This window comes from Suricata suricatta, chromosome 14 (assembly GCF_006229205.1).
Source record: "Suricata suricatta isolate VVHF042 chromosome 14, meerkat_22Aug2017_6uvM2_HiC, whole genome shotgun sequence".
NCBI classification, from domain to species: domain Eukaryota; kingdom Metazoa; phylum Chordata; class Mammalia; order Carnivora; family Herpestidae; genus Suricata; species Suricata suricatta.
This window is the reverse complement of record NC_043713.1, coordinates 38,349,390-38,373,441: the sequence shown is the minus strand read 5'-3', so window position 1 is coordinate 38,373,441 and position 24,052 is coordinate 38,349,390. Positions and strand designations below refer to the sequence as shown.

The following is a 24,052-nucleotide window of genomic DNA, read 5'->3' as shown; positions in this document are numbered from 1 at the left end:
GAAGGAGCCTAAATGTCCATCACCTGACGAATGGATCAAGAAGATGTGGTATATATTCACAATGGAGTACTACATGGCAATGAGAGGGAATGACATATGGCCCTTTGTAGGAAAGTGGATGGACCTTGAGGGTGTCATGCTGAGTGAAGTAAGCCAGGCAGAGAAGGACAGAAACCATATGTTTGCACTCATAGGTCTAACAGGAAAACAGGAGAAACCTAATGGAGGACCTGGGGGAGGGGAACAGGGAAAGAGAGTTGGGGAGAGAGAGGGACACAAAACTTGAGAGACTATTGAATGCTGAAAATGAACTGAGAGTTGAAGGGGAAGGGGGAGGGGGGAAAAGAGGTGGTGGTGATGGTGGAGGGCACTTAAGGGGAAGAGCACTGGGTGTTGTATGGAAAACAATTTGACAATAAAATATTATGGAGAAAAAAAAACGTGTGGTTTATTTTGATAAATTAATGTCAAATAAACTTTGAAATCATTTTCAGCTTGAAAGTCTTATTAAAAGTTTTATTTAAATTACAGTTAGTTAACACACAGTGTAATATTAATTTCAGGTGTACAACAAAGTGATTCAACATTTCCATACAACCCCCAGTGCTTATCACAAGTTCATGCCTTAATCCCTGCCACTATTTAACCCATCCCCCCTCCCACTCCTCACTGTTAACCATCAGAATCTGTTTCTTGGTTTGAAATAGAAAACGTGACCGTACAATTTTCCTAATATTTTCTGATACTTACTATTCAAGGAATTGTCACAGTTAGTTAGTCATCACTGTGACTATTAGGATTTGTGAATCATTAACCTAGGCTCTGCTAGGTAGATTTCAAAGCCAGGGTGTGTCTGCAAAGCTGAGCTATTACAGAAGTGGTTTTACCTTTCTAAACCTCAATTTACATCCAGGGGGTTCTAGGAAATTTGAGAGATTAGGGTCATGCCAAACCTATTCCAATTTAATGCTGTTAAGAACATGTTTTAGAAAGAAAATCAAGGATCCAAAGACTACTTGAAAAGTTCAAGGTAGGAATTTTGTTTAAGTTGTGGATAATTAATGGAGTGGCTTTGAATTAGTTCTGTATTGCTGCATAACAAATCACCACAAACAGCCGTTTATTATTTCACAGTTCTGACAGCCAGGAGTCCAGGCATGGCCAATTCACAATGTTTGTTCAACGTTTCATGTTCAAGATCTCATCTAGTCTTGAGTTTTCATCTGGAGACTCCACTAGAGCAATATTCACTTCCCAGCTCCCTCAGGTTATTGGTAGAAATGATTTCCTGTGGCTTTATGACTGAACTCCCTGTTTTCTTGTTGGCAGTTAGCCAGGCATTGCTGTTGTTGGCTCCTGGAGGGTCACTCGAGTCCTTAACATGTTCCCCCTACAGCGTTGAGGCAGCAATGAAGAATTTCCTGTCCAAATCCTTCTTATAATTAACATCTCCTTTTCCAGGAAAAGCCTGGTCCCTTTCAAGAACTCACTTAATTAGGTCAAACTCATCAAGGATAATCTCCTTTTCTTAAAATCAACTGATTTGAGACCTTAATTACATCTGTAGAATTCCTTCACAACAGCACCTAGACTAGCGTTTTTAATTGAGTAATGAAGAAGGTGTGTGCGGTGGGAATCTTGAGTTCAATCAGGAAAACAGGAACAGTAGGCTAGCTGGATAGACAGACAGACAGGTATGGATTTATTACGGATAATTGGCTACACTGTTGTGGAGGCTGGCTTTGCAAAATCTATAGTCAGGAAGGAACAGAAACTATGGGTCTGGGCTTAAGACTATTGTTTGCAGGTAGAATTTCTTCTCCCTCTCAAGTCACACCTTTGATCACATGGGAAATAATGAGGTTCAAGACACACTACTCCAAATTATAGCAGCTTGGTATACTGAGTAATTTTAAACTGAGAAGTTTGAGAAAACAGCAGGAAGCAGGAAGTTCACTCTAATCTTTCTCATACTTTTCTCCCTGGAAATAGGTTATAAAACCTTCTTGTGAGAGATGCCCTCCCTATATCCAGAGGAAAGGAGCATCCTTATCTCCAAAGACAAAGAGACACAGAAGAATCTGAATAAACAGGCCTTGCAAAGATTTCCTGAGTTTACTATACTTATAATTTTTGATCTACTATATTCCTACATCACTACCAACTCTACACTAAACATAGCATACTCAGATTTAACTGTTTATGGGGGTTTTCTTTTCCTTATTGAAGTGAAATTTATATTAGATAAATTTGTATGTTTTTCTCCTGTTAATGTCTGTTAATTTTCAGAGTCGTCCAGGGACCCTGAGAAGATCAAGCAAGTTTTTCCTCCCCTAACAGGAGTTCCTACAAACAGCTGATTGAAGGAAAACAACAATAACAACAGCAACAACAGCAACTTAGTCCTGGTTTACCAGTGATGCCTGCCATATAGTCACTGCCTGAAAGTGCACAGCTGCAGCCCTAGAGTGCCTTCCTGGGTTGGCCCTGAAGGAGACTGGTGAAAGAACATTCTCTTTTTAGGAAGCCCGTCCTTTTGCGTAGTGTGATTGAGTAGGAGAAATTGCCAAAGTCTGTATCAGTAGCATGAGCCTATACCAATTCATGGGCAGTGGCTACTGGTTTAGCTGGATGGTCATGGACTCAGAAAGGATATGATTGGAAAGTTGGTAGACGGAATGTCTGGGGGAAGAGGTTGTATAGATAGACCTCTCTGGGCAAAAAAAGACATGAAAGAAAGACAAGAAAAGACATGAAAATTTGTGAGTGCTCACCAAAGGGTGATCTCGGCAGAGGAGGATTTTAAAATTAAAGTGGCTAAGATGAACTGTTCAATGGGTTATGAGTTTGCTTCTTTCCCCAGTAACTCCTATAAAGTGTCCACTGGGTTCATGGACAAAGTGGCCATGGTTATGGTAATTAATGGAATATAGATTATACATGGGCCCAGTAACATTTTCTTACACTCCCCAAAGCTAACATGGTTGCAATCACTGCCAAATGCCCAGTCTGCCACCAGCACAGACCACCAGTGAAGCTCTGATATGGCACGCTTCACAGGGTGAACAGCTAGCTACCTGGTGCCAAGTTGATTACATTGGACTGCTTTATTTGTATGGAATAGACACTTATTCTGGTTATAAATGTGCCTTCTCTGCCTACAAAGCACCTCAGCCATGGTTGTGGTTCTTTGCCCGGTAGCGTGACCCAAACCTTCATTCCTGAGTGAATTGGGCTGCTGTGGTTTTCCAATGACTTTAATTACAGGACCTTAGAATAGAAAGAGATACCCTAGAGGATCTACTATGTTACAGATATATTCTTTATTGTGCAGTAGTACCCAATTTTTTTTGATGGTCAGGATCAATCACCTCAACCACAGCAGTAAGCTTGTCTGATATCAAGACACTTTCAGAATGGCTTATACACTGTCAAGGCATTCCACAAAGAATTGTTTCTTATCCACGAACACATTTCACAGTAAATGAAATTTACTAATGGGCTCAGGCTTATGGAATTCAATGCCCTTATTATGGTCCCCATAATTCTGAAACAGCCACTTGATAAAATGGCGGAGTGGCCTTTTGAAGACTCAGACTAAGTTATGACAACAAGTAGGGGGCAATGCTTTGTAGAGGTGAGGCAATGTCCCTCAGGGTGCAGTATCTGCTCTATATCACCGTTCAATATATGGTGCTATTTCTCCCATACTCAGGATTCACTGGGGCATGAATCAAGGGATGAAAATGTAAGTTGCTTCACTCACTACTACTCCTAATGCTCTACTAACAAAAGTTCTGCTTTCCATCATCAAGTTTTTGGGTCTGCTGATCTAGAGGTCTTAGATCCAAAGGACAGAATCTTCCACCAGTGAACATAAAAATTATTCCACCAAACTAGAACTGAGACTTTTGTTAGGCCACTTTGTGCCCCTCATGCCTTTAAGTCAACATGCAAAAATGGGGGTTACTGTTTTGGTTGGGTGATTTATTCTGACTGCCAAGGGGCAATTTTCTTGCTACTACATAATGGGAGTAATGAAGAGCATGTTCCAAACTACAGGCAATCCTCTAGGCATCTTTTATTACTCTCATGTCAGTTGAAAATATCACAACTCAATTTAGGCAGGACTGCTAATGGCCCACACCTTTCAAGAATGAAGGTTTGCGTCAACCCACCAGGCAAAGAACCCATGATCAGCTGAGGTGCTTGCTGAGGACCAAAGGAATATGAAATCGGTAGTGGAGGAAAATCATTATGAATATCATATGACTGTGTGACCAGTTGTAGACATAAAGACTGCAATAGTTATGAGCATGTCCTTTTTATTTGATATGAATATGTTTGTGTATGCTTTACCCTAATATTTTTTGCTTTCTTCCTTTTCCTATCCTCTAATCATTTAACATTATAGACACCTTTATTATCCTAGTATTTAAGTTATAGGATGTCAAGGGAGAAGAGTGAATATCACCCAAGAACTTTGTATCCTTTTCTGGGAAAAAGGTTAACATATCAGATGTATGAAGGAAGTATTGTTTTATGATAGGTGGAAATAAAACTGTTTTCATCTTTATTTGGAGACTAAGTACAATCTAGAAAGATATGTTAAGTGCCTAATCAACAAAAGGTAGACTGTATTGGCTTTTTTGACTTGTCATCTTGGGTAAGCCTCATTCCCCACTTATTCATTTGGACACTAATCTAGGTGTTGCTGTGAAGGGATTTTGCAGATGTGATTAAATCCTTTAATCAGTTGATTTTGAGTAAGGCAATTATCCTAGATAATCTGGATGAGTATGACTTAATCATTTGGAAGGACTTGGAAAAAGGGCTGAGCCTTTCCAAGGAGTACAGGTGGGGAGTAGCAGGCAGAGGGCAAACAGAGGCAGAGACAAGCAGAGAAGAAATTCTACCTGTGTACAAACAGCTTCAACTTGTGTCCTAGAGTTCCAGTCTGCCTACATTCTATCATTCTTGATTACCTGCCTTACAAATTTTGGATTTACTCAGCTAGTCCCCACCACAGTAGAAGACAATTCTTCATAATAAATTAATGAATAAACATATATACATAGGAAGATAGCTGCTATATAGATATAAATATAGGTATATATATAGATATGAAAACAGACACAGACATAGATACAGATATCCTAGTGTTTCTGCTTTCCTGGTTGAACCCCATATAATACAGGAGCCATTTTAGAGTTCTGCCTACCCTGGACTTTATTGGAATATAACAAGATACTGTAGCAATTACCAGAATCAGAATAGAAAGGCCCTGGACTTGAGACTAGGTGCTACCACTAAAAGCATCATAATGTTGAGAAAATCACTTAACCTAAGCTTCACTTACCTCTTCTATATTTCAAGGACCTATATCACAAAATTGTGAGCAACAGATGAGAAAAGAAAACATAAATATCCTGTATACTTTAAAATACTATACAGATTTTGGTATTTTGGCTAAGAATGCCTGCATTATTTGTGTTACTCTGCTTGCTGGGGATGACTAAAATGGAAGTTGGTTTGAATTTGGAGGAGGTCTCTGGCATAGGCATTTCTGAAGCATGGGCTTCTCAGACATGCTCTATATTGATTAACTGTTGCCCTAGAGTTGAGACTCTAAGACCACGAACATTGATATCTCACCTAGTGGTGAAACAAAAGGGATGACAGCCTTGAAATTATAGGTGCATAATTTTTATGATTTTCATTACATTTCATATTTAGCTTACCTTCATAGCATGCATAATGCTGTGTTAGTAAAATGAGATCATCTATGTAATGGTGAGAAACATACAAGAAAAAAAATCTCTTATACTCAAACCACCTAGAGAAGCTACATAAAGATGACCTCCATTCCCTCATATGTGAGATTATATTCTTCTGAGGAATTAAAAACTAATGGCCATGGACAATACATGAGCAACAATGCAACTAGTACTGAATTTTATTTCTAGAGTCTGTTATTGATCCAGAAAAGTTGAGTGAACCCATTCTAAGTAACTACAGCTAATGATGATATATGTCTGGCTCTTTAACAAGTCTAATTATGTTATTATTCTGAGTTGATTTTTAGGTGACTTTACTTTTTTCTTCCAGGTGAGTTTCTTTTCCTATTTTTTTGGGGGGGGGATCTAAATTCCAGTTAGCTAACATACAGTGTAATATTAGTTTCAGGTGTAGAATTTAGGGATTCATCACGTATAACACCCGATGCTCATCACAAGTGCAAGTGAGTTTCAATATACTCTGAAACAGTCTTTCAAACAATCTAACACATTCTTAATTAAATTTCTCATAGACATGGTCTGTAAAAAGGATTTCCATTTTTGGATTTATTGGAACACAAAGAACTAAGAGCACATGCTAAAGCCTGAGCTATGTGGTGTAGAACAAATATCCTGCTCTTTAAAAATTTAGCCATAAATGCACAGGGCATCACCGGGTATCATTTTGATTTTAGCATTACTTTGAGTATAGCTCTGAAGGTTCACTTTTATCATAGGTGACACTTTAAGCAAATCCACTGTAATTTAAATTAAAATTTTATTTTTATCACTACAACAAAACTTTCCAAATGATTATCAGAATTATGTTCAGGAAGCATTATCTTTTTAATTGTTGTATCTGTGTGAAATTTTGATTGAATTCTCTCTCCAAACCTCTGGTAACAGAGTCCTTAGGAAAAATAATATATTACTAAAAAAATCTGAACTAAATACGTTGAGGAAAATAATTAATTTCTTAAAGGTATTAGGGAGTTGCTGACTAGGACAAGTTCCTAGCAAGTTCATTCCCTCTTTTGAGATGTGCTTTTGAAATTGTTGAATTATGATACAATATAGGATCCAACATAGGAGACAGCGGTTGGCACTCATGATGTAGGATTTCCGATACATGGCAAAAATAGGCAAGATCTAGAAATGAGGTAACACGGTCTCCAGGACATTCAATGTCTGACCAAAAGATAAAAAAAAACATAGGTTCTCTAGACTCTGCCCCAAGTACACAACCTTCAAATGACGACTATGAGCATGTAGGAAGCCACAAACTTCGCAGTTTAATGACTGTTTGAAAATAATTTATGTAATGACTCTAAACATTAGCTTGCTGTGATCCATATATTTATTTTTTTAGTTACTGTGCTTACCAAAAATATGAATTCCTATGAATATCTGGAGTTCTGCTTGCTTAATTAATTTATTTGTTTACATTTTTTAGAGAGAGAATGAGCCTGAGGAGGGGAGAGGGACGGAGGGAGACGGAGAATCCCGAGCAGGCTCCACGCTCAGCACAGAGCCTAAAGCAGGGCTTGATCTTACAACCCTGGGATGATCTGAGCTGAAATCAAGAGCAGAACGCTCCACTGACCAAGCCACCCAGGCACCTCTCTGCTTTTTTTAAATGACTAGAACTCTATATGAGAATTTGACATGCAGAACCTTGAAATTACCATATTTAGGTCACTTCCAATCCAAATATCAATGTGTTACGTTTATGCTGTCTAAAGATCAAAATGATTTTAGTCGCATGATTTTTCACAAGTAGCATAAAATATGTAATCAGTCCACCTGCATATAACTTCAATAAACAGATTTTAAAAAAAGAGTGGTATATTTAAATGGTAAAAAATAATGCAAAAAGCATAACATTACAATGGCTTCATTTATAACCAATTAATTGGCATAAGATTCATTCTTACAATAATCCTGTTTGCTGGGGTATGCCAAGACAAAAGTACCAAATGGAGAGGTAAGATGCTTAGATTTATTTGTATAAAATAAAGGACAAAAGGATCTTTAAGTGACTTGAAATGTTCTAAATGTACAATTTTCAGCGTTCTTCAAACACGTAAGCCAAATTCAAGTTTACCCCTGCAAATTCTCCTACTGTTAAAGCCAGCATGCTCTAACCACATTATTTAAAAGGTGAAGAAATAGAAGAAATAGAAGGAAAGCAACATAAAGAAGGGTGGCGATTTTAAAAACTGACATAAAAGAACATTTCTGAAAAGTTCCTTATTAAAAGCGGAAAAGACCAATTTTCAATCAGACAACTTTGAATCTCAGATGTTCTTCACTCTTTTCAAATAACATGTCTCAATCCTTGCATTACAGTTACAGTTGGTGTCAAATTCTATCAGCTTTGAGATGAGACTTTGCCAGTTTGGAAGCTAAGGGAATATATTATCTCAGGCCGCAAAGGGTTTCATAAAAAGGTTGAAGGAAATGGAAATCCAACACTGGTTAAGAAAATCAGCAAATAAATTACAAAAACTGTCCATTTGCCTGTCCCTTTTAATCTTAATGTCGTATTCAAACTATTGGGCATGTAACCGAATATCTCAACTGTACCTGAAGAAATAATGGAGCGTGTCTCTGCAGTAAAACAGAACGGCACTAAACTGATGAGTTTAACCCAGCAGAAAGAGCGGCTGTAAACATGACAAATGCCTGCTATTGATTTCAGGTTTAATTACTCTGTGCAGCACTGACAAAGCCCATCAGATGTTGTTGTGAAGTGTAAATGGAACAGACTACACTTCACTGCCCATAGGAAACTGATGGTGTCTGCAGTTTGCATTGTTTACTTTATCCTCCGTAAACTTCAGCCTTGATCAAATTAACAAGTGCTACTAACCTCCAACAAACTACAATGCACTATGGTTTTACAGCGACAGCCTTGGAACAACAGTTCAGCAGCGTCCCATTGATAACAAATGTCAGTCTAATGCTGCTGGTGAACCTTACAGCCCAGGACCTGCAAGTCCTGACTCCAGGGCCACGGGGATCTCCATCTACAGGTCTGATGTGAAAACGGATGAAAAGTTTCTCCACCGCTCATCACTGTGGTGCCAATAAACAGCTGGTTCCATACAGTCTTTCCCAAAGAGCTCTTAAATTATTTAGTTTCTGGTTTCCAGTATTAGTTTTTCAAGGACATTTGTGACTAATTATAACTAACTTTAGGTTAATTGCTTTCTAGCTTTTCCTTTTCCATCTCTTTTCAGATATATAAGTCATCTGTATCTTTTTTCACTCAATTCAGCTTTTTCCAAGTAGCAATTTACTGAAAGATATTTATGAAAAAATTAGTAATTCATAATACTTGCAAAGAACGTTTTCCTTAAGTTGGAGGTTACTCAATAGACATTATTTCCTTTTCTCTACGAAGACTGTGTCCAAATTTCCTATTTTATCATCAAAGTAGCAACAGAATACACTATGTATTTGTCTTCAAGGCTTCACACAAATAGGTAAAACAAAGTAGGATGTCTGTAAGCATTTGCGCTGGGTTGAGGATCTACCAAAGTTAGCAGCAGATCTCAGAGACAGCCTCCTCATGGGTTGGCTTAGTTCATACCTCAGAGTCTGCTGAACTCTCTTACTTCCACCTGCACACATTTGCTTGATACAGGTGTTGATGTTCAGCACCTGTTGCCAAGATCTTTTCCTTAGTTCTTGGCAAGGCCCAGCACAGTAGGGGGCATCCATTTCCCAGTTTTCATTCCCAGGATGGCAGGCTTCAATTTCTCATCCTATATTTGTAATCTACAGAATCACTGCAATCTCCCAGTTTGTCCTAGGTTTTGCATGCTATAATGTACTTCAGACAAGGATAAAACTAGGAGTTATGACATATAAGGATTATTTGAAATAAATTCTAAAAGATTTGATGCTAATCAAGCAAAAATTTTAATAAATGCTAGATTTCTAGAAGACAATGCAACAATTAGCTAATTAATTGCCTTTAAAGGCTAGTTTAACAATAATAGAATGTTGACTATTAAAAATACCCAAATTACCCCTTATGTGCCTGATCATTTATCCAATAATCAAGTGGTGCATATTCTTTTCCTAATAATGTCTTTTTTATATCCTTAAGTTAGAGAAAACTAGAGTTCAATCATTTATTTGAAAATATTTATAGTACTTCCTCTGGCTGCTAGGTGCTAATGGTGAAGAAAACAGATCCTACCTCCTACAACGGGGAAAAAATAAAACTACTCAAATAATTGTATAGTTGGCATTGCAATGAGTACTATGGAGGAAAGTTAAAAGGAGCAACAAGAATCTGAAAAGAGGCCCCTGCTTTAGACTGAGAGGCCACAAAGGTTTCTCGGAGCACAAGACATTAAAGAGACCTGATGCTGAGTAGGAGGGACCCAGGAGAGGGAGTGGCATGTGTCAAAGCCTCACAGGTGACAGCCTGACACACCTGAGGCTGAAAGAAGTTTAAAATGTCTGGAACCCAGACAACTACATGGACAATGGCTAAGTTATGGATGGGGAAGTAGACGTAGCAGGACGGATAGGCCATGTTAAGTATTTTAGGCTCCATGCTCTCAGGAGCCTGGGGAAGGCACTGAAATATGCTTAGTACTAAAGGAGCAGATAGGAGTTTTTTGGTTTGGGTGGGTTTTCTTTGAGGGGGGGTGTGGAGCTTAGGTTCATGCAGACTGCTTGTAAGGAACAGCCCCAGGTCAACAGGGGACAAGTCCAGATGCAGGAACCAAGTGGGAGGCTGATGCGATAGTTCACTCAAGTTATCAGGGTGGCCTGGTTTGGACCGTAGCTGTTGAGATGGGAGTGCAGACAGGGCTGACGGGGATTCAGAATACTGATAACAAAGCAAGCAAAACAACAAAATCTTCTCCTTGGCACTGTTTATTATAACTGCATCTACTATATGCAGTATTTCTAAATACATATACATAGTATATATATATATTTAATATATATTAAATACTTAAAATTTCATGTATGCATATAGATACCAGATTTTTGTTTGTTTTGTTTGTTTTTGTTTTAGATTTCTTTCCCAGTACAGGCTGAAATCTTCATTTTCAGCTATTTAAACAAATAATGCTTCTGGACACTAATTTCTCTGAATATACGGGTTTTCGGTAGACTCCTTAAATATTCGTGGAGATCCCTCTCACAGTGACACTACAAATGGCAGAATATTTAAGCAGGGCTAGAGATTCTGGTTCAGTTAAAATTATGCTAACTGGTAAGTTCTGAAGCATTTCTAGATTTTATTCTTAAAGACCAAAACTCTACAATAGCTTGGTATTTTTAACTGATTATTTTGTAGTTTTCACAGTACAAGAAAAAGGAAATCTGATGCGGTCGACACATTTAGTAGTCAAGGCTGGGGAGGACACCTCAAGCCATCCTGTCTGCTGCAAATGCTATCTGAGCTGTCCTCAGTCACAGGCACTGGGTGAAGGACTTGGAAGAAAGGAGCTGATGCCCACAGAGATACCCTTGGGCAAAACAGAGGAGCAACCGGGCATTGGTAAAAGGTGCCCTACAACTTCCAACATGGATAAAAATAGGGCAGTTATGAATTCCAAGCCAACTCAGACTGATGTAGAAAAACCTTGAGGCCTGGAGTCCCAGTACTCATTAAATCTGCCCCAAACTTAACACAGGAGAAATGTTTCTGGTGATTAATAGGAAAAGAGGGTTTTCTACTCTCTTCACAAACCACTCATACTCATTGACCCATTTCTTTCAGGTAATACACAACAGCATCTTATCTACACTTTGAAATTGTTGATCTGTGGCATTTGAAATGATAAAAAAATAAATATGATTATTAAAAGAGTAAAATTATACGTCTCCCTTTAAAACCTGTTCATGCTTTGTAACTGATTGCCAAACACCTGTGGACTGAATTCATCAATCAAAGATCCACAGGCTCTGAAGAGAGAATTTAAATAATTGAAGGTCAAATTATGCAGTGATTTGTCGGACACCTAGGAGAGCTTTACCCAACGGGTAAAAAGTTCTTAATGAAAGCATGCAACCATTCTCCCCCAGACACTGAGCACTTACTACACAGAAGGCCCCGAACTAGGCGGGGCATCACTTGGGCACCAGAGTAGGTTTGTATCAAGAATCCTGTCCTCATGCTGGTTATTTACAACACAAGACACATTAATTGAAAATCGCCCTTTTATTTAATTACTTTGCCTCAAACTACTGAATAACGATGTACATGACCATGATCAAATAAAAGGTAAAGTGTAGAAAGGAGCCTTGGAAGCCATGATCTCTCTCTATGGAGAAAACCAGTGACTACCATTTCACTCTGCACCAGGGGCTGCATCACATAATTTGTCACTGTCCAAATACAATTTTCTTTTTTTGTAAATGAGTCAGTCACAAACCTCTGATTGCGCCATTTCAAATGCAAATAATTCTGTTCCCACTGCCTCTTTACATTAGCTAAATGAAGTCATCAGTAACCAAAATTGGAGAAAATCTTAACACAACTGCCGTAAACAACTTTTAAAGTTTTATATCCCATAAGAATGAAACCGTTATGAGATAGTTAAGATTCATTAGAGATACCCAACCCTGATATGACTCATATTCAAAAACAATAATACTTTCCTCCATAACCAATAGTGGCCAGAGCAAATTATAATCAAAGATAGATTTCTTGGAGGGTGATGATACCATTAGATTTAAGGAATTAAAAATACATGAAACTTTTGAGTTAATGAACAGGGTCCTTAACTGCTCATTTAATTCAAACAGCTGTTTGTTAATGCCCTAAGCAGTGTCATAAACTGTGAAAATACTGTTGAGTGTAAGACACTAGTTAATGCTATAAAGCAACACATGCTCTAATATTAAAAGGATTTAATGGGATTAATAGAGAATAAAACATTAACTCCCTATTATGATGTTTTAGAACCCAAGGGCAAATTCTGGCTAAAAAGGACTCTGGTTCTAAAACCACAAAAAGTAAACTCCAGCACTGTACAGCAAATCATGGCAATTTTATGCCCTTGAAAAAAAGTGGAACCCTGATAAGATCACATCTGTTCCAATCACATACTGGATAAAATCACTGTTTACTAAAGTCCTAAATAACTAAAAATGTGGAACCCCAACAGGATCCCATCTGTTAATGCTACAACTTGGATATGGTCCCATTAGAAAAATTCCATATAATAATGTTCCAGCATAAAATAGTGAAGAATTTGGATTTCATTTCATCAATTTTGCCTATAGACTTATATGCTGATTTCCTGCAAATACACCATTACATGATCTATAATGCATTTTTCCTATGGGTACTTGCTATAATTTTAATAGATGAAACCAAAACTGATTTGAAATAATAAATTTCAAAGTCTTTCTCCATGAATTTCAGGAATTTTAGCCAATTTCTGATCATTACTTCATTCCTTGCACTGTTTTACAGAGTATTTTCATAGGAAACTTACTATAAATATGCTTACAATATAAATTATAAGAAAATTGATAGCAATGTCCTTTTTTTAATTTTAGCCATTTGCAAATACCATGAAGAATTTCGATTCTGGATTAAATATATGACTTCACAACACAGAGATAAATGATTTTAGATTTCATAATCTCTTGGTAGTGTCATATTTACCTCTATTACATAGCTAAATTCCATTTTAGACTTAAGTATTAAGATAATTGTAAACAAAATATATAGTTAATATTGAAGAATGAGGACTGGTGTATAAAGAAAAAGTTAAAATAGTTTTGATGAGGTCGGTGAGATCAAGTAATTCAAAATGTCTAAAACTATAACAGACTGTGATTGTTGGAATATACCCTTATCTTTTAAACATTGTAATATTTAATTTTCTTAGAGTATTATAAAAACGGAGTTTCTCTCAGATTTTTGTTATTAGCAAACGTAAAAAAAATTGGTCGCCATTTTATTGCAACCCTCTTCTGTGCTGGGCACTATACTAAATCATTATAAATATAGTTTAATGCTCACCAAAAAAATCCATGAATATGTAATATTGTTAGACCCATTTTACAGATGAGAAAACAGAGTCTAAAAAGGTAAATCAAATTGCTAGGATTAAATTCTCAGGATCAAAAACCAGGAGTGTCTGGTTTATACCCACTGTGCTTTTTCTGCCCCCACAGGTATTCTCCTTGTATAGAATACTAAGAAATTAAGACTAACAAAAGTAGGCAGGTTAATTAATAAACATGGCTGGGAATAACATACATTTTAGCTGGATCAATTTTGAAAATTTTTACCTCTGAAAAATATATTAACTTCCTCTTAGGGGTGTCATAATGGACATGTGGGTGCCCTGGGCAGATTAATACTATGTTCTCCTTTCAATCCAATTTATAGATGAATCATTTGCTTCTTTTCATTGGACAAAAATGAATTATATAATTCATCAAAATTTTTCTTTTCCCTGGCTGCCAGCAAATTTGAAACAAAATTCATTTAAATATTTATTCAACATTGATTCAGCCAAAATGAGGAACGCATCAGTGGTAGTCAGGTTGTTTTATCTCTGCTTCAGCATGCTATATCCTTTGATTGATGAAATTAAAATTTGTCTCTTATGTAAAGAGTTGAGTGTGGAGCTCTGAGCTAATGAGAGCCATATTTCCAAATTATTCCATTGATGTTTTATTGAATGGCATTTTAATGATTGAATTCATGATGATTAATTTTCTATCTGAAAATATTCAAGGGAAAGTTATAAAGGTCATTTAAACTATCGATTACTGTGGGTTCTCTCAACTTTATTCCTGTATTAAATCAGTCTTCTATAATACAGTGCAGTTAGTTATATTAACATAATTTCTTGCAAGTATAACTACTAGCTAGAAAAAGAGAGTTCTATTTAAAAATATTTGAAGACTTGTTAGTTTTGAAGCTATGAGAAGATTTTAAAAATGGTAAAAAAATATCATTATTTAAAGAAAATTATTATAGTTACAAAAGTCAGAGAAATTAAAGTAAGAATTTCAAAATTACAGGGGGGATATTATTCTTTCATGGACAAAAGTGATACTTTTATTAGAAGTAAAATTTTGACTAGCATATAGGCTAATATAATTACCTTAGAATTAAAAGATAAGAATTTCCAAAGTAATAAGTAAAGGCATAGTTCTCTATCTTAAATAATATGCTAGTTCACCCACATGATATGTTTCTTATATGAGGAAAATATTTGTCGCATTGGATGACTGTTTAAGAGAAATTATTATGAACTTGAGAGTACACTAGCTCCACTAGCTACATAAATTTAAAGGAATTACTTCACTGAACTTCAGTTTCTATAACTGTAAATGAGAACATAATATTAAACCACATTGAATTGCGTGCTTTAACTACAACAAATCCTACTTTTTTCTTTTTGGATTTCTAGATATATCCTCTGCTTTCTTTTTGAGCAAAAGAGGATAATATAACTCTTCACTCAATTTTTTTATTATGTTGTGACAAAACTCAAAGCTATATTTTTTGTGCTATTCGTTCGTTACTAAGACATTTTTCTCCTTTTTAAAATCGCTCCAGCTCTCATTATTTAAATAACTATTTTAACTGTGGATCTCATCTAAGGTTTAATTGTGTAAACTGTCTCTGACACATTTATAAAACTGTTGTGAGATGTTTTTATCGATGAGTAAAGCTATGATTTTATTGAATTATTAAACTGTTTTCAGTGGAAACACCCTCAAAACTAAAAGAGGAAGAAAATCTAAGGTGAAATTAAATTTGCTATACATCCTATTTGAAATGTTTGAGCTATAGACAACTTTTTAAAAATGTATTTGAAAAAGGAATGTCTTCCCATAATCTGGGGAGAGGATGAAAGCAAGTTCATTGGTTTATTATTTAGGTTTTTTTTTTATTGAAAAGCATCTGTTTCATAAGCTATCTTTTCCTTGGGTAAATTAAACAAGTATCAAGTATTAAAAATAGCTGGTTTCCAATATTTGAAACAATTCAAGACTATCTGCATATATACAACTGTTGATAATTAAAATTACTATTATTTGTTGACAAAATCTAAAAAGACAATAAAAAGAATTGGTAATTTATTTATTTTAAGGCGGAATTTATTAAAAAAAAAAAGAAGTGTGATCTTTTCTTTTAGTTTGAAAACTATGCTTTCCTCTCAATAAATAGCATCTATTTTTTTCTCTTTATTGTTAAGAACAACAAACACAATTTTTCTGAATAGTGTTAATAATACACCATTAACAGAGTAATTCCACAAATAAAACTACAAATAGTATGTAAACAGTGGTGGCTTGCTGGAAAAAATGCTTTTATATTACTGTCCTATTTCTTTCATTACCAATTGTAATTTGTAATGATGATGTAGTAATGTAGCAGAATTAAAATAAGAAAGAAAAGTTTGCAACAGATTTAAATTCTCTAACCCTAAAAGTTGTTAAAGGCATTTTAATTTCCCAAAGCAAAAGAGACAATTGTATACAAGATTCTATTTTGAGTCTAACCTTATTAAAAAATAAAAAACAACATTAAAGAAACCTATTCTCCATTTGGAGCAAGTGGAATTTATGTTAGTAACTCCAATTAACTCTAATGGGAGTTACATGAATAAATTTCAAAAGCACCGAGAAGAAAGGAGTTTTGCTATTATAGGGAATTCAGAGAGAGAACCTAGATATGATTTCATGCAAACTGTTGAAATGTCATTGAAAACAGCTGTGAAAATTGGTCAATAAGCAGAAAAACATTTAAAATTATGATATAATGAATTTGTATGTCACCACAGAATCAAATATATGGGAAACTATTAACCTTTTAATAGAAATTTTTAAAAAGTTTATTATTTTTTTCTACTTCTAGTCTTAATTGAGGAATGAAGTCTGGTTTAAAAGAAAATATGTAAATTTGATTGCCCCTAACTTTTAATGCCCTCTATATTTTGTAGAAAGAAAGTAACTTTTCTCACTACTGTAAATATACCTATCTCTTAGTCTCTACTGTGATATATGCTTTAATTCTTTAAAATCAATTTCTGTAACAGGCATGTGAGATGTCTATTACTGTTTTACAAATTTTAAATATATTTATGATTGGAGAGTTGATTAATAATTTGCCTATGTTGCTTATGTAAGCTTCAAAGATGCCTCTTCACATTTAGACCCCTAATCCTAGAGTCTGAGAAGCCACATGACAGTGCCCTTTGAATATAGTCTATTTCAATATGTGTCTATTTATGAATGGAAATTTAAAAATAGTCATTAAAGTCTACATTCTTCAATTATCTCAAGATTTTGAGAATTTTTCTATAATGATCAGAAGATACTGATTCAATAATATTTGAATAAAAAATAAATAGATACATAATGAACTATTATTGACAGCTTCAAAATGTTGAGGTGTACTTCTAAAAGAAGAACATTTCATATGATGCAGGCCAAGATGAAAATTTCAGATGTACTGAAATGGTGAGGATTGTGCCTCCATTATGTGCTTCTTAGACTTGAGTCAACCAACCTTCATACAACTGCTAAAGAAGAGAAAAAAAATTAAAGGACAGGTACAAAATGCTAGAAACTCACGGACTGAAGTTTGCATCTAAAAGGTATGTTCTGGGGCCCCTGATGGCTCAGTCTGGTAAGTGCCCGATTTCAGCTCAGGTCAGCTCAGAGCCTGGAGCCTGCTTCGGATTCTCTCTGCCCTCCCCTGCTCGCACTCTCTCTCAAAGATAAATAAACATTTTAAAAAATTAAAAAAATAAAAGATAGTTCTAATTAAGGATTTTATAATAACTTCAGGTCTCTAGAAATAGCCCTCCAACATGTAAATCTACTTTTTCAATTTATTTACATTTTACACATACATGTGGCTTTGGAAAAACATTCCTAATACACTTAGGGAGTGTCTTTTGTATGTTTTATGAAAGTTCATAGCACAATTGCGAATTTGAAAAGCGCATGGCGTAATTGAAAAGACTTTACCAAGAGACGGTGTCCAGTATCTGCTCAGATCTCAGGCCCGTATCAACATGTGCCTACTTAGAACTGGCAGTTTATAACACAGTGATTATGAGCTGGCATGCTTAATTATCTCAAATATTTTCAGAAATCTTCTAATAATGATCAGAAAATTTTAATGCAATTAAGAAGTATTAATGATAGCCACAAAACATTAGCTACCAGTTACTGAAACATGTAACCTATTCTATCCACATATAAAGGTTACATTCTCACAGCTGAATTTAAGAAAATGGCCATTGACTTCAAAATAAGAATCGTGTTTTGGAACACTATTATGAAACAACCAAAACATCTCCTTGCTTCCCTGCCCCTTCCTTTTTTCCTCCCATTTTTCATTCTCTTCTTCCTTTCTCTCTTCTTCTCGTCTTCTAATATTTATTAGGCAGCTATTTAATACATGTCAGATGCTCTAGCTCAGCTAATATTAGCATAGGATAAAAACTTGCTAATAGGGTGTATGTGTGAAACATTGAATTTGCACACTTGTTTCTCTCTCATTAGCAAGAAGGCAGACACGTGCATGGGTAGACTAATGAATTTCTTGGTGACAAGCCAAAGAGGCAAATGCTTATTTTAAAAAAATGAACAAAAGATATATATTTCTACAGTTCACAATTTGTAGAGTTCTAATGGAGTATTTTGTAAGGCCTGAAACTAAATTGTTATTCCATTAAAATGGAATATTTAAAAAATGGTGAGATACTTCAGGAAAAAGGAAAATAAAATACATTTTTTATCACTGGAGTATTTATATATTATGTAAATTATATATATTTATATGTATATTATATATTTAGTTTCCCTTAAGATGCTGAATATTGTGTGATAACCTTTAAATAATATAAAAGTTTAAATTGAAGCTAGGATGAAGGGAACAATATTTATATATTTATTTAATGTTTATTTTTATTCTTGAGAGAGAGAGAGAGAGACAGAGTATGAGTGGGAGAGGGGCAGAGTGAGAGAGAGACATACACACAGAATCTGAAGGAGGATCCAGGCTCTGAGCTGTCAGCACAGAGCTTGATGCGGGGCTCAAACCAACAAACTGAAAGATCATGACCTGACCTGAAATCAGATGCTTATTTAACCAAGCCACCCAGGTACCCCAAAGGGCACAATATTTAAAATATTCATTAATTTTGTCCTTAGAAATGAAGAAGAGTCCCTTAGATTTATTGCTGTAACAAAAGTTAAACCTAGAGACAAAGAGCAACTTATGTGGGTAATGTTAAATTTCAAACTTTAATTTTCATTAAAAAATTGAGTGGTCAAGGTGTTGGTAAAGAAATATATAAAGTTTAGTAAGACCAACTGCATGGCATACATAAACTACTGTCTTCTCATTTTATAGTGAAACATAAAAATATAAGTTAAAAACTTATTTTTAGACATCATGGAAAACCTTATCAAAAATCTGTCTAATCCAGTAGATGTTTAAAAAAAATGCCAGATTTTGTTGATGCAAAAATTACTTCACCCCAGAACTGCATAGAAATAAATACAATCCAAGAAAAAAAATAAAAATCACAAAGTAATAACCATCTATATGTGCCTTAGCCTATTTAATGGGAACCCTTTCATCTTTCAGATATATGGTATATTTGGATGTGCATATATGTCTTTGATTGCTTGGGCAAGCTCATCAATGCTATTAAATGAACCAGTTTTGAACTTTGCATGATTTATTTTTTGAACTTGCCTAATTTTGAAAGTATTTGAAAATTTCATCTAGCTTACTAGGAGAAGAGCAGGGAACTGATAAACAATTTACCTGGTGTGATAGACTGGTTCTTGGTTTGCCCTGCTAGATTTCTCACTGCCCATTTCTGGTAAAAGACCTTGACTCTTATCTATAGAGGTGGATTCATGATTAAATGCAAGCGATCTTAGTTGCCAATTTCATAGAAAAGTTGAAATGTTTTTTCAGAATTCATTTATCAGTTTGTAAAATGATGTACAAAATATCTAGCAAGTAAGACCTACACACATTCAGAAAACTCACCATGAAAAAGAGGAAAATCTGATTCTTGGCTGTCATGATGAAGATGAAGCTTAAGGTAGAATCTGACCAGCCTCCCTGAGACTGAGCAGGCAGAGTGGCCATGACTGTGTAGAGCTTAAACTGAAAGAGCTGAGGAGCCAGAGAACTGAACGACTGGCCACCCTCACCTACTAGGGTGTGGAACAAGTAGCTGGGCTTACTACAGTCCCTTTCTCCCCATACACCTTGGTAAGCTACTACATGACTATCAGATAGATCATCTGACCAGGAGCAATGGTAGCCGTCTTGATCGATACAGAAGCAGAGTATGTCTACCTCTGACTTCAGGGGCACGAATTTCCTATAACAACACTGTATGGCAGCAGAAGCATGGGAAAGCTGTTTAAGGGACCAATCAGATTTTTGCTTCTCTGAAGGATGAGAATAGCTAGAGTTGACCCCTTTCCATGAATAATAGCCTGAGGGCTCTTGGGTGATGGTTGGGGGGGGGCCTTGAGGGGTGGGTGGGTGAGCGTAGAGAGGTGCTGGTGATGGTATTGGATTTAGCAATAGAGCAAGTGGGAACCAAGGACAGAATAATAATATATGTGCGACTTACAGGATTGAGGCTTGGGGTCACTGAAGTAATTATTAAAAGAAAGAAAACCTCATTTTGGAAGCAAAACATGTTTAATTCATTTTAAAAATTTCATATTCAATAACATTTCATTTTTTATTTTTACCTTAGTGCTATCCTAGTTTTCTAAAAGTACTCTCAATAAACTTGAAGACATAGTAAAGAATTTTATAGCCCATTTCATATAAATTATTATAGGAGAGTCAAGAAGCAAATGAAGAAATTTGATCAATGTATAAAAACTATACATGTATTTTTATTCATTCATTTAATACATATTTCTTGAGCACCTATTATGAGTCAAGCTATCTTTTAGGCATTGAGGCCAAAGCAGTGATCAAAAATAATATGCCTAACCTCATATCTATTATTTATGAGTTGAGTCATCACTTAAATAATGCACTTTTGCATGGGGCTCATTTTTTTATGTAGGCTCTATGCCTAACGTGGGGCTTGAAATCATGATCCCAGGATCAAGAGTTGGACATTCCACCTTCTGAGCCAGCCCAGTGCCCCTCATGGGGCTCATTTTTTTATTTGAGTATAGTTGATATACAATGTTACAGAAGTTTCAGTTGCACAACATAGTGATTTGACAACTCTATGCTGTGCTCATCACCAGTGTTACCATCTGTCACCATATAACACTATTACGTATTACCATTGACTATATTCCCTATGTCAGGCTTCCAGTTATGAAATAAATATGGCACAGGAATAAAAGGTATCATGTGGGTCTGATGAAAGAGCCAGAGAGATGGAGAAAGAGAGAGAGATCAATGCTGAAGTTTGAAATATCCCATCTGCTATTAAAAAAAACATGCTGAAACATAGTAAAGTGTTAATATCTCAGTAGAATAGATTTCATTAACTCATTCAGTTCATTTGGATTCATTGAGCATCTATTATGCAATATCATTTTCACATGCAAATATATTTTTATAGCAAATAATATATTAGGATTCTATCATTTCAATCATTTCATAAAATACAACCTTAGGTAAAACAAATGATTTTACAAGGAATTAAGTAAAAAAAAAAATAAAAAAAGACTACCCTTAAATGAGTTAATATTACTACTAATATAAACCTTTAATTTAGCATTTGTATAATTCACATCTACTATTAATTTCATTTCTTCAAGAGAACCTCATCTATTTGAACTGATGTCTGTTCCACATATACAAAGATTCAAAACCTTTCCATCTTTTAACTAGGTAACTTTGTTTTATGTTCTATTTATACTTCATAAATCCATTATAAGCCCATCTGGAAAAGCAATTATTTCCAGGCATCAACTAATTTACTAGACTTCCTTCTCAATGGATATGTGGTTTCTACTTTAGACAACCAATTTCCATAGCAAATCAGGTGGATTTAGTTTCTGCATCCCTGTTTATACATAAGCTAAATTAAGAATGTTATCATAGACGTAGCTACTGGCCAAATAGGAGGTGTAAGACTTGGGAGTCACAATCACACGGGCAATTAGTGGAAGCTAGATCCGCAGCATTTCTCTCCAAGGCCCTTTCCCCCACAGAAGGCTACAACCAAACAGCTCAGTAATTCAACAGAATAATGGAAAGTGGACAGAATGTACACTTAGATGCTACTGTTTAGCCATTTGCTTTTTTGTACAAGTCATTTAATCTCAAGGTGTTTGAAGTTACACATCTATAATTCTAAAATAATAATACCCAGCCCACATGAATTCACATGGGGGAAATTTATGGGAAAGGTACTGTCTTTCATATCAACCAAATATTGCTGATAAATGTAAAATCTTGCTCTATGAATATTATTCTATGTTAACATTCTACTTCCAGGAGATACCCAGTTGCTGAAGATCATTTACTCATTTCTTTCGGTGTCACCTACTTATTGATGTTTCTCTCTACAAACATGAGAAAATAAAGAACTTCTTGCCTGTTCTGCAAAATAAAATGGCACTTAACATTTTCTCTGCATTGCAAGCCTAGGGAATTCATTTTATATTTAATAAGAATAAGGAGAACTAGATAAAAAGTTTGAGAGACGTATCCTTACCATACTAGCAGTAAAGCAACATAAAAAAGCCCAAAGGCAATTTACTGAATTCATATACATATTTAGACACACAAATATACACGTATATGTGTGTTTATGTTTGTATGTCTAAATATATGTGTGTAATATACAAATATGACGAAATATTCAGTATTTAGATACTATATTGAAAGAAAGCCAAAGCTTTGGATGAGGTCATACAGATTAGTCTCCACTCAACTAACTTCTTTTCATTTGAACACCAAAGTACAGAAAATGTGTCAATCAAAAATAGCACGTCATGCAAACTTTTCCAGACGATTTATATAGATTCACCTGACTCATTTACTCAAAGTTATAAGACTCTGGCTTCCAGCCTGGAATAGCTTCCTGTTCTGGAGGTCATGGTGATAATAGGTACAGTATAGGGAATATAGTCCGTAGGACTGGAATAGCATTATATGGTGACAAATGGTAGCTACGCTTGTTGTGGTAAGCACACCATAATATACAGAGTTGTCAAATCACTATGTTGTACACTTGAAACTAGTGTAACTCTGGGTGGCAACTATACTTCAATTAAAATAATTAAGGGGCGCCTGGGTGGCTCAGTCGGTTAAGCATCCAGCTTCAGCTCAGGTGGTGATCTCACAGTTGGTGGGTTCAAGCCCCGTGTCAGGTTCTGTGCTGACAGCTAGCTCAGAGCCTGGAGCCTGCTTCAGTTTCCGTGTGTGTCTCTCTCTTTGGCCCTACCCTGCTCATGCTGTCTCTCTCTGTCTCTCAAAAATAAATTTAAAAAAATTTAAAAAAATAATTTAAAAAAATTTTAAATCATAAGACTCTAGAGGAAAGGCTTTATTTCTCTGTAGCCAGTATATATATGAAAAATCGACTATATATGTGAAAAGTGTTTTAGAAATATATGCATCACCATTTTTCTGATAAAACAAACATTTTATATTTAATATTCAGAAACTCATATATTTTTATAAATTGTTTTCTCAGTTTTCATGTAATATATACATACATACATGCATATATATTTTAATGAAGAATTTAAAGTAATGTAATAACAATACATTGTAATTTTTCTTCAATTATTTACAAAATATTATTGAAATTATAAAAATATGGGGCACCTGGCCAGCTCAGTTGGAAGAACACATGACTCTTGAGTTCAAGGTTGTGAATTCGAGCCCCATATGGGGTGTAGAGATTACATAAATAACTAAAACTTTAAAAAGTTACATAAAAATGCAACTCCTATATTAGGTATCAATATAAAATACAAGTAAAATATGTAAGTCAAATAAAAATTAAAAATGGTAGGTATGTAAAATTCTAAGGAAAAAGAATTATGCTGAATATTTTTTGGAACTTATATGACATGCATAAACATAAATTTTCACTCTGAGGTTTTACAAAAATTGATACTAATAATAATGATTAAAGGTTTTAGTATTTAAAGATAATATCTTATAGTAGAAAGCTTCAAATTATTGTATTTTAATAGAGCAACAAGAATATAAAAAAGGAATTAGTAAATATTTGTAGATAAAATTTGTAAGGTTGCATAACAAATAAATATCAATTTTTGACTTA

General features: G+C 35.1%; 1 protein-coding gene across 4 annotated transcripts in view; it reads right to left on the bottom strand.

The window, feature by feature from the left end:
- CCDC178 (coiled-coil domain containing 178) overlaps positions 1-24,052 on the bottom strand; it is a 294,180-nt gene that overhangs the window by 41,651 nt on the left and 228,477 nt on the right. The window contains exon 17 of one of the 4 annotated variants that reach the window (XR_003902446.1): positions 22,250-22,356. The exons of 2 other annotated variants lie outside the window; for them this stretch is intronic. Coding sequence is in view for 1 of the 2 variants with exons in the window: in XM_029921894.1 (XP_029777754.1) it covers positions 22,296-22,319 (24 nt within the window). In the remaining variant the exon portion in view is untranslated. The remainder of the gene's footprint in view (positions 1-22,249; positions 22,357-24,052) is intronic. One more of the 4 variants, XM_029921894.1, reaches the window with a different exon arrangement.